At 42.3% G+C, this 12,168-nt stretch overlaps 1 protein-coding gene across 2 annotated transcripts in view; it reads right to left on the bottom strand.

The window, feature by feature from the left end:
* The window catches only part of PAPPA (pappalysin 1), a 255,057-nt gene that overhangs the window by 195,251 nt on the left and 47,638 nt on the right, over positions 1-12,168 (bottom strand). For both annotated transcript variants that reach the window (XR_004443585.1, XM_033237652.1), the window contains exons 3-4: positions 4,540-4,685; positions 199-492 (exon numbers count right to left, since the gene is read on the bottom strand). Coding sequence is in view for 1 of the 2 variants with exons in the window: in XM_033237652.1 (XP_033093543.1) it covers positions 199-492; positions 4,540-4,685 (440 nt within the window). In the remaining variant the exon portion in view is untranslated. The remainder of the gene's footprint in view (positions 1-198; positions 493-4,539; positions 4,686-12,168) is intronic.

The raw sequence follows: 12,168 nt of genomic DNA on the forward strand, positions 1-12,168 counted from the left end.
AAGTCCAACAATTCCATTGTCTTGAGAAAAGTGAAACCCGGAAAGAGAATGACCCAAAGACATTAGGTGGATGAGTGGCAGAGCTAGGCCTTCCATCCTTAGAAAAGGTAAGTAGCTCATTCAAGGCTCCCCCGAGCCAGGATTGGATCCCACATCTGACATCCAGTCCTGTTCACCCTACAGAGTGTAGGGTCCTACCTGCATAGCTCATGAAGTTGTTGTAAGGAGTGCTGAAGAAGCTATGAAAGCCACAGGTGTCATTTCCTGGCCCTGGGTCACCGCAGGACTTGTGTTTAGGGGCTGGGTTGGTATCATTGCAGAGGTCTCCAGTCTCGAAGGAGGGCTCTGTCTCCATGCAGGGGTCACTGCAGGACTGGATTTCTGAGATGCCTCGGAAGACGTGATAGAGGCCCAGGCTGTGACCGATCTCATGGATCATGGTGTGGGTGTGCCCAGGCATGCCATAGAAAGATGGGTTCAAGACAATGCCACCTGTAAGGGGAAATCCAGAGAATCAGGCAAACTAGGTACTCTGCTTCTTGGTACAAGAACCCTCAAGTCCACCAAGGATAAAGAGATGCTGACCAAAATAAACACAAGCTTCACCACCCTAGGACTCCATTGCCCTGAGAGCTGTTACAACCTGTGACATGAATCATGACTTATCAGAGCAGGAAGGAATCTCAAAAGTCATTTTGTACAATTCCTTCATTTTTCGTATGAAAACGCCAATGCCTAAAGAAGTGAAGGGACTTACCCAAGGTGATTTCAAACTATTTCAATGGAGAGCAATTCAGAAACTCTGATTTCTGGGCCAGTAAACCTTTCTGCTGCAACCTCTCCCTTACAAAGTAAGGCCTACTCTTATTTCGAAATATTCTACATATTCTTGTCTAGACAAAGCCCTCAGGGTCAGAGATCTTGGTTCTGGTTCTCATTTTGCCTTCACTAACTCTGTGACATCGAGTGGATTAACTAGCATCTCTGAACCTCATATCTTCACCTCTGATGCTGTAAGAGCATGAACACTCATGAAGGTCAGCACCATGTTGTATTCACTGTTATAACAGTTTTCATACTAGCTAATGTCACTTGAGCAGGACTCTTAATCAACATTCTATAGTTAATGACTATCACAGGGCCTGGAGCAGGGTATCTCATTAAATGTGTGTTGAATATTTGCTGAATGTTAACTCATCTAAAGAAGTTTGTGAGGTTTAACTAATCTAGTGTGAGCAGCTAGAATAGCACCTCCATACATCAAGTACATCACCTGAGGACAAGCAGCATGATCATCACCTGAGAGCTTAGTAGAAATGCAGAATCTCAGGCCTCACCCCAGACCTACAGAAGCACAATCTGTATTTTAAAAAGAGCCTTGAAAAACTTGTCTGTATATTCTAGTTTGAGAAGCAATGGTCTATACCACATGCCTCAGAAAATTGAAAATTGCTTGGCTCGGGCAGATAGAACAGATCTCAGCAGAATTTATGGGTAGTATTTGTGCTGTGTTCATCTTAGGCATTGGAAAGATGCATACAGGCTGGCAGAGAGATAATTAAACTTTAAAATTTAACAATGTTTAGGGGAAGGTTAAAACTCAGGTCTGTGAACCTTGAAAGTAGGCACTTTAGGTGTAGAGCAGCATCTTATAAACATAGTGAGGAGGTAGGGTCTTGTTGATTTGAGCTGGCAAGCCCCACATGGGCATGGGGAGTTTCATCTTAGACTGAACCTCTGGAATGGGGTGCTTGCTCAGTCAAGGGACTCATAGAGTCTATGCAGAGGTCTCTGATTTTGAAGAAGGACTCTGTCTCCATGTTCGGGTCACTGGGGGACTTGATTTCTGAGATTGAATTTCTGAGCAATTTTGAATTGCTTAGAGCTTTCTAACACAAAGATAAAGACGTGTGAGAGGGCATGTGAGTGTGTGGGTGTGCACATGCACTTGGGTATGAGAAGGGGGCAGGCAGAGGCAGGGAGGAAGAAAAATTGAGACAGGAAATCTTTCTCAATTATTTTCTGTCAATCACAACATGAAACATAATCCGCTTCCCACCCAAGGCTTTTTCCAGGGATCATGGTGTAACAGCAGAAAAAGAGAGGAAAAATATGGTTGTAATAAATTGGGTTTGATTGGGGCTACTGCAGAGGAATTACTCATGAGCAGCATCTCTCAGGATGGGGAGAGGGCAGCCTGGAGTCCAGCTGGAGTTAGCTGACATGGGTTGCAATCCTTGTTCTGCTTCACACTGGCCTTGTGACTGTGGAAAATGGACTTTGCATCTCTGGTGAGCTCTAAAATAAGCAGCTACAATAATGCCAATGATTCTCTGTCTCTCCATGAAGCTTCATTATTGAGGTAATGAGAGGAAAGGACTGTTCCAGGGATGATGACTGGATTGCAGACTTAATGTCTAGGCTAACCCTGTTTGCTTTACCTCATCCCCTCCCAACTCACCCCTTTTCACAGAGTGACAGCACTTGGGCCCCAGTCCTGTTTCATTGCTTCTCTTAAAAGGTGAAATAACTTGAGCCTGACATCATCCTGAAATACTATAACATGCTATGGATTTATAGCCTCCCTTATTCCTGGCCCTGAGCCAGTCTCTGAAATTTATGGAATTATCAGGAGCAGTTTTTTCTAACTGTAGAAGCCTGCTACTCAATCCGTCTCAGACTCTGATCATGGCCCTTTCAGTTGCTTTTCTAATAGGACAGAATTTCAGAATTGAGAAGGATCCTTAGGGTCTTCTGGCCTCCTAGAACCTGCTTATTTAATACTGAAGGACACTGAGACCTGAAGAAGGAAGGATAATTGCCTAAGGCCATACTGCTAAGTAAAGTCACTGCTGAAAACAAACACGAATTTTGGCTCTAGTCGAGCATTACTTCTATACATCATACTAGGTATGTGATATAAGCTGATCACCTTCAAGTTTGCCTAAGCTGCACGCTCTCTTCTGCCCAACCCCGCTTGTCTGTGTCTCTCTGTCTATCTGCCTATCTACATCTGCCTATGTAGATACCCATACATCAGCTATCTCAGGATTTCTCAATCTCAGCACTATTGGCTTTTTAGTCTGCATAATTCTTTGTAGTGGACATTGTGGACATTTAGCAGCATCACTGGCTTCTACCCACTAGATGCCAGTAGCATTCCCCCATTTGTAAGAAGCAAAAATGTCTCTAGATATTGCCAAATGTCTCCTGGGGCATAAAATCCTCCCAGCTGAGAACAAGTAGATATTTATCTTTGTATCTATCTTTATTTATACAACCACACACACAGGCGCGCACACACACACGCACACAAATTGGTTTCATTCTCTAAAAAACAATTGAGACATGAGAGTCGTCTGGAGGAAACTAAGTCTATGGTTTCATTCAGCAAAACTTCCATTATTTGAATTTCTAATTTCCAAGACAGAATAGCAATGGAGCAGCTACTGGACTGTTTCACCAGGAGACCAGGCAGGCCTGAGGATACAGTCAGCACTGTCACTGCTGAGCCTGAACATTCTCAGATAAAGATGTTCACTGAGTCATCATGATTCATTCTTGTAAATAATGGGAACATTCTACCAAAGGGAAAATGATTAAATAAATGGCAGTGCCCTTGTTCAAGGGAATATTATGTGGCTATTAAAAATCTTATCTTTAGAGAGGGGGAAATAACCCAGAAGGGTGCTTTTCTTTTGTGATTTTAAGTGAAAAAAAAATGGATGGGAAGCTAAGGATAAGACTTCTGCGACATGAGAAAAAAAGTAGATAGTATAATATTAAGTGAAAAAAGAACACAGAATTTCATCTATGCTATGATTTTTAAAATGTACAGTTAAAAAAAATGCATGTTTACATATAGATGTGTCCTAGAAGACAGCATGGAAAAAATAAAATTAAAGAACTACAATGTTTGCTTACAGGGCCTGGTTCAGAAACTGTTGTCATGTCTAACTTTTGGTGACTGGTTTGTACAAACTTATGTCTTGTTTATGGATATGTATAATTTGAATGTAAGAAGAGTTCCTGTTGGTGTTGGTGGGTGGAACATGGAGGAACATGGAGTTCTTGAGAACTCACTTTTTCTTGCCTCTTTGGTGTCTTTCAAGCCAACCCATGACTGGCTGTGCCAGTACAGTGTGGTTACCAGACTGAGAAGATATTTCCAGGAACTAGGAGGCAGAGGGTATAAGGAGAAAGCAAACAATGGACAGTGTTGGAAACTTAGATTCCAACTGTGACTGTCACTGTCTTGTGTGTGATGTTGGATAAGCCCCATTTCCTCTCTGGGTCTCATTTACTCATTGATAAAACATGGTTAATAATATGGTGCTATTTCCTTCAGAAAATTGCTTGGTGGTCAAAATGAGATAAAGGATGCTAAAGAGTTTTGTAAATTAAAAAGTGATAAATAAATGGGTTTTTCACCCTCACGACTACCAGCACCACCATCATGATCATAATAATGATCATCATCACACTAAATGTATTACTGTGCTACTCCAGTTGCCTCCTGAAGGAGTTTCTAAGACTCACCTAAGTGCATTAGGGCCTCTTTGTCCCATGGCCAAGTTGCTACTCCTGCCAACTCCTCCTCTGAGGAGTTTGCAAAGAAAATATTGAGATGTGTTGATCCATCCAATCTAAGAATGTTCTTCAGCTCATTAACATCCAAGTAGGCTCTGAAACAGAAAAAGAACCTTGACTGTTATCATGCCCCCAAAAAGATACTATTTAAATAATAGGCACACTCCAAATAATTTAGAGCTACTTTGTGTGCCAGGCACTTTGCTAAGCACTTTATAAATACTACCTTATTGAATTCCCTCAATAATATTATAAGTAAGATGATTCCATTTTACAGATCATAAAATTAAGTCCTCGAGAGTTTAAGAGGCTTGCCAAAGTTGTTAGGTTTCTTATGAATAGAGATGTAGGGTAGTATCATTATCTCCAGAGGCTTAGAGAACCTTCTTCATACCTTACTAAGTTCAAGCTGCTACTTGGCAGTGTTTCCCTTTTTCTTAATGCTGTCTCTCCCCAGGAGTTCTCACAGAGCCCAGCCAGTAGCACATATTAATGATGGTTTCCTACTCGTCCCCTCTTAGAATAATAGAAGGGCCTCCCCATATATGAAAGACAAAGTCTAAGTTCCTAGCATGGCCTCCAAGACGCAGACTTCTCTTTAGCCTCATCTCTCTCTACAACCTCTCTTGAGCACCCCACTGCATACAGACAACATCTCTGCACCCTATATGGTGCATTATCCCATTGGCACCTTTATTCATGCTGTTTCCTCTGCTGGGACTCTGATCAGCATTTTGTTCTCTGATGAACAAATACAAAGTCTGTTCTGGTATCCCTCCTCCAGGAAGACTTCCCTGAAGCTCTTTTCACCTGCACCCCTTTTAACATCTCCACACTCGTTCACCTCCTACTAGCAGTGCACTCTCTCTCATTTGCCATTTCAATAAATTGCTTCCTCTTTCAATTATATAATACACACTTGTGGCCGCCTGGGGGAAGGGGAGGTGCCTTATTCATCTCTGTTTGCCCAGTTCTTGGCACAAAGCTTGATACCTGGTGAGCCCTCAGTAGATTTTGATGGAATTGAATTAAATTGGGAAAAGTAAAAGTAAAAATACTTAACTCTCAGTCTCAAATTCAATAATTCCTGACTAATGGGGCCTTGGTTTCCTTATCAATACATTGACATTAGTAACAGCTGCCTGATGCGCCACAAAGCATTTCTGTGGGTGGAAAACCTACACCTCTACCCTGCTGTGAACAGGATATATCTGAGACCTAGCGTGTCATGGCCGCCCATGTCACAGAAAGCCCCATGCTCACGAAACCAAACATTCCTGTGACCATAATTTGTACAACTTTTCACAAAAAACATGAGTTGGAGATATAGGTGGGCCCAGGAGAGCTTACATCTATATCTGGGTTGAGCTGACTAATTCCAAGAATAGCCACACAAACTAAGATATTGATCTGAAATCTCGCTGCTGAGCCCTTCTCTTCCCCAAGGGCCCATATTCAACTTCTTAGGCTGCAAGCCTTGTGAGGAATTCTATTCAGTCTGCTCTGTCATCAGGGAAGAGAACAAGGAAGGAGACAGTCAACATTTACTAAGCATTTGCTGTATGCCAGACCCTGTGCTAGGTACACATGTCTCATCCCTGTTTGGTAGTTGAACCAATGCAACGGAGTGGGTGAGATGGCTCATTCTTAAGCTACAACCCTGGGTTTGAATCCAGCTCTTCCACTTTATGGCTAGGCCACCCTGGGCAATGTACTTAACTTCCTGCACCTCAGTTTCTTTATATACAGAAAGAGTGTGGTAATAGTACCTACCCCATATAGCTGTTCAGAGGGTTAAGGTAGTTAATAAAGAGACCGTAAAGGGCTTAGAATAATGCCTAGCATGTAGAAAGCCCCAGTGCATGTTTAGTTATTCCTATCACTTATCCCCATCACACAGATGAAGGAACAGGGGTTCAGAGATCACACAACTGGCGACAAGGCCACGTACAAATCTAGACGTGTCCAACTCTTCCCACAACTTCACCCTCATTTCCAAGCTCATCCAGGCCCACAGTGAAAGGGGAAACAATGCATGGGAGGAGAATGAAAACACAGAGGAGCTGAGATTTTCTTGGATCAGCCCTTTCCACATAATTTATTATTTTCTGATTGATTTGTTCATTTCCATCAAATGTTCTCTCAGGCAGAGAACACAAATGTTATTAGAGAAAGCCACCTCTGCCCCATAGCTCTGAGATGAGAAAGCTTCAAGAGAAAAAGGGTGGGGTAGGGGCAGGGAAGACATTTTAATTGGTTGTTTATTCAGTGGTAATTGCAGAAGCCAATCTTTTCAAGAAGTGGTATTCATCCTAGCCCAAAGCAGAGAAGTGGGATGTGGGAGCCTCTCCCTGGCTTGTACGTGATTTTTTTTTTTTTTTTTCATACTTTGGGAAGCCTCCATTTCCCTAAGGGGGAAGAATCCACAGCAGCAATCCAGGCCCCACTGGCCTCTTTCTTCCCCACCTCTCCAAGGGGAACCTACCCAAAGGAAAAAAAAAAAAAAAGCAACAAAACAGCTCTGTGGATGAAAGTCTTCCTTTTGCTGCCTGAGGTCTTCCCTAATACAGAGCCAGGCTGAGTGTCTCTCAAATATATCAGGGGGAAAATCTTCGGGACAGGAGTCCATGTGGGTATTTATCTTCCTACCCCTATGCCTTGAAAGGATTTTTTTTTTTTTTTTGCGTCAACAAGATAGAAGAGAAAGGACAGAAGGTCAACTTCAGAAGGAACATGACTATCTAGGGATAGTGAAGATGAGAGAAGGAAAATGGACACGTGACTTCCATTTTGCAATTGTTGGGAAGGCTGTGTATACATTGTAAATTGGTCAAATGTACTTTAAAATGTCAAGGCTCATGCTTGCAATCCCAGCACTTTGGGCAGCCAAGGCAGTGGGAATGCTTGAGGCCAGGAGTTTGAGACCAGCTTGGGCAACACAGAGAGATCCCATCTCTACAAAAAATTTAAAAAGTTTAGCTGGGAATGGTGGCACATGCCTGTAGTCCCAGCTACTTTGGAGGCCAAGACAGGAGGATTGCTTGGGCCCAGGAGTTCAAGGCTGCAGTAAGCTATGATTGTACCACTGTACTCCCACTTGGGCAATAGAGCAATAGGCCATTTCTTAAAACAAAACCCAAACAAACAGACATTACTCACTTCTCAGAAAAATCAGTCAAAATCCCCAACTCACACAGAGTTGGACAGACAGACCTATATCTGTCGGCAAGTTGTCTGTCCAACTCTGTGTGTGTATTAGTCTGTAGATTAATCTGTGTGTATTTATCTGTAGCTTAATCTGTGTGGCTTAATCTGCGTAGAAGCTTTGCTACTCAGAATTGGACAGATAGACCTATATCTGTGGACAAGTAGGTTTAAGTCTCTGAGTATCAATTAGCTCATGCGGATCCCAATAGGATCAAATAAGACAGCTCAGCACAGTCACAGCACATAACTAGAAAATGCGAGCCCTCCATATCCTGGTCTCCTATTTTCTCCTGCTGGGAAAGAACCTAAACTGACAATCTGCCTCTGGGTGGCTCTCCCAGTCTCAGCTTTCAGTGTCTCTTCCTCATTACCCAACCTTCTTCCTCCTACAACCTCAATCATTCAAGTTCTCTTGGTTATCTTATTCTGAGAACCTCTAGTTTTTCCCAATTATGCCCAACTCCCAAGCATGTCCATTAGTTTCCCTTCTCTGCCTTGCAATCTTTATTCCTGATTCTTGGGCCTTTTAAATCTTATGAACCCTGCAAAGTCCAGCTTACATGTGATGCACTCCATGTATCCTCTTATGACCACCCTCGTCTGTAAAGTAGGGATGATGATGACCACCTGTCAGGGATGTCATGAGGATTAGAGGCAACACAGGTTAAGTGCCTAGCATGGTGACTGGCACAGAGGAGGCATCACTGATTAGAATAGGCTCCTTTTATTGCATTATTGTTAGCAAAACAAAAATTATTAGCAACACTCAAATCATCATGATCACCTCTATCTGAAAATGAGTCCTCCTTCCTCTGTGCCCCCTACTTTTAATTCCAGTACTTATCACTCTGCTTTGGGTTATATTCACTGTGTGAGCATCTATCTTTTCTATCAGGTAATGAGCTTCTGGCAGTTGGGACCAAATCTTTATTATCTCCGTATCACTTAAAAGTATCCTTCAAGAGAGAACCACCACCGATGGGCAGCTACTGAGTGCCTCTCTCTCAAATTGCATAGTTTCAAAACAGGATGAGCAAGCCCAGAGCTCAAGGAAGGGAAATGACTTGCCCAAGGTCATATATCTAATACAGGGAATAGAAAAGCCTGCCAACAAACCTCTCTGCTCTAACCTGTGTACATGTCACTTGTGTATAGCAGCAATTTTGTATCATAAGTAAAGTCACCTCTTCCTTCAGGTGGACACAGTTCCCTGAATAGTTTAGACAACAAATCATGGGAAGGATGGCAGCCTCCATTCTCTCCCTCAGCTGGACACCTGGGTGTGGGAACCTGCTTTGTCTGAATATCTGACCACTCCTCACTATACTCTGCTGGTTGTTCTGTAGCTTGGGGTCCCTACCTGTTCAGTGAGGTTGTGAAACAGATCAGTATCTTCCAGATCATGGTCTACAGAAGGCTAAATTTATAAGAAAGAAATGAATATTTAAAGAAAAATGTTGCTGAATCAAATGGGTTTGGGACATGGTCTGTTAAACAAGGTTAAATACATACATTTTTTTAATCGCAAGAATTTTCGGAGCCTCAAATATGCAAAATAAGAGTAAGATAGATAGTGCAGGAAGTGTACCCAAAAATATGTGACCATAATTCCTCCTCCACACCCCTCCCCCTTACACACTTCCACCTTTGCCAAAAACCAAACAACAGTACAAACAAAAAAGTTTGGAAAATGTTGGCTAGATCGAAGTGTCCCTCCTGATTTAGATACTTTCCCCTGAGCTGCCTCTCAAGAGTGGTGTCTCAGTGTCTCTTTTCTTCCTACACAACCCATGCACCTGGATCCCACTGTGGAGATTGTGGGTCCCCTGGAATGTCTGTTTCAGGGGGCCCAGCCCTGATTGCCAAGGCGCCCAGACTTTACCCCTTTGCCAGAACTGCATTTCAAAGCCATGAGTGCAGTTCTGGAGGGAGATCAAAGCTCTCTCAACTCAACTGTCATTAGAATATTTTCTTTATGCATCTCACTCGTTGGTGAGTGCCAACAACATATTTCCTAAGTGCACTGGCCTGAGATGGCACAACTCTGTAATAATCTGAATGAGAGGGCTGTCAGGGCCTGTTTTATTGAGAGAGAAGCAAAAAGGAACCACATTCAAAATGCAAAACAACAACAGCAACAGCAACAAATCCTTTAAATAAAATCATGGGAAAAAAGTGTGAGAAGGCCTGAGTTTTTTCACCTCTAGAAGCATAATACACTGGCCTTCCCGTTTCAATGGTACAGCTTATAGTGAGCCCAGGTCAAGACTGAGGACTCTCAATTTCTATTCCCACTCAAAGCAGGTCACTCTTCAGCGGACTTAGAAGTGATAGCCGAAGAGATCTTTAAGCAACGTCACGCCAGAGTCATGCTTCCTGGGCTCTTGATGGGTGTGGCTGGTCACAGAGATGGTACTGGCCATATGTAGATGCCCTCAACTGGAGGAGGGTTTGTGTGAGCTATACACTGGTCAAGAGTGGACCACTTTTAAGCTAGCTAGAGACTGGGAACAGTCCTTTCAGGTTAGAATAAAAGGCAGCAGAGGGTGATTTTAAGAGAGAGACAGACTGGCATTCAAATCCTCCTTCTTCCACAAAGTGGCTCTGTGATCTTGGACAACTGACCCTGTCACTTTGTATCTCAATTTCCTCACCTATGCAATGGGTATTAGAAAATTCAACCCAGAAAGGGGGATATAAAAATTCAAGGAGGTAATGCACAAGGAAATGCCTAGAAGAGTACTCAACTCACGAAAAACCCTCGAGATGCAAAATTCTCTTTTAAGCTAGTTCATGGATCAAGAGAAAACTGGCATTAGCTCCCAATGCCTGTTGGGTTCCTGCTCTACCAGCCAACCCTGGTTCCCAACACTGGATCAATGTGTTTACCTTCTTCACAGGAGGTTGTCCTATTTCTCCATCTCATAGAGCAAATTCCGTAACATTGCCCATTTCCAAATTCTGATTGTAGCTTGCCATTTCCAAGGAGGTTCTCAAGTCCATGAACCACTACTTAATTCTCAGAACACACCAGACCATTTGAAAATGATTATCAAATATAAAGATCAAAGCCACTCAAGGCAAGTCATTAAAGCAAGATAAACCTCAGAATGTTTATTGCATCCATATCCTTGTTCCAAATAACAAGCTTTCTCCAAGCTGTGACCAGTACAAAACCCTGAATTTTGTTCTTTATCCCAAGGGCCCTAACAATCTGGACTTGATCCTCCTGCTTAGTTGCATTGTCAAAAATGCCTAAATCTGCCTCTCCAGTCTATAAAAAGAGACACAGAAAGAAAATGCTGGGAGAGTTTATTAAATTCTTGGAATCTTGAATGATTAGTTTCCAAAATAACAGATTTTGTATGGAAGCTTGACACATAGAAAAGAAAAATGTAATAGCATCAATCAAAGACTAATTTAAAATTGATCATTCCTTTATTTATTGAATGAGTCATTCTTTCCTTACCTCCATTTTTTCCTCCCTTTTTCCCTGCTTTCATTCTTTCCTTCCTTTCTTCCTTCCTAATTTCCTTCCTTTCCACATATCACTCATTTCATTCTTTTCTGCTTTCATTCATCAACACTTACTGAGATTCTATCAAATACCATGCTTTAAGCTAGAAACTTTGCCTATAGATAATGAAAAAAGAGCACAATTTTCATTATCAATGTATTAGAAGTTTTATGAAGAAAGTGAGATGAACAAATGAATGATCACAACATAATATGATAATATTAATAACACTACCATTTGGGAAAGTTTACTACACACTGGAACTGTTGAAGTACTTTTGTATATTTTTTGAAGCTTTTCAAAAGCCCTAGAGTATCCCCAACTTATAAGTGATGGAACCAAGGATAAGAGGGCTGACACCACTTTTCCAAGGTCCCTCCACTTGGAAAGTGTCAGAGGTGGGACACAACCCCTAGTCTGTTTGATGCTACTGACCATATCCTTAGCCATTAGTCTCTTACTTCCTCTTATCATACGTGTTATGATAGAGCGGGTGGGTGTTAAATATAATGAGAGCATACAGCAATGACACCCAGCTGAAGGAGGGTCAGAAGCCACTGAGGTTTCACATAAAGAATAAACCTTGGTTTGATATTGAACCAAGTGTGGGAAATAGAGAAAATGGCAGAAGCTCCAGAAAGCCCAGCAGCATAAAAGCATGAGAAGAGACACTACAAGCCCTCACTTGCAAGTTTGAGGAACCTCACAAGATGAAGCTGGAGGGGACAGCAATGGTTACATCTGTGCTATAGTTTGGATATTGCCCCCTCCAAATATCACATTGAATCACCCCAATGTTGGGGGTGGGGCCTAGTGAGAGGTGTTTGGGTCATGGGGGCAGATCCCTTAAGAAT

Source organism: Trachypithecus francoisi, unplaced genomic scaffold (assembly GCF_009764315.1).
Source record: "Trachypithecus francoisi isolate TF-2019V2 unplaced genomic scaffold, Tfra_2.0 Lachesis_group16, whole genome shotgun sequence".
NCBI classification, from domain to species: Eukaryota; Metazoa; Chordata; class Mammalia; order Primates; family Cercopithecidae; genus Trachypithecus; species Trachypithecus francoisi.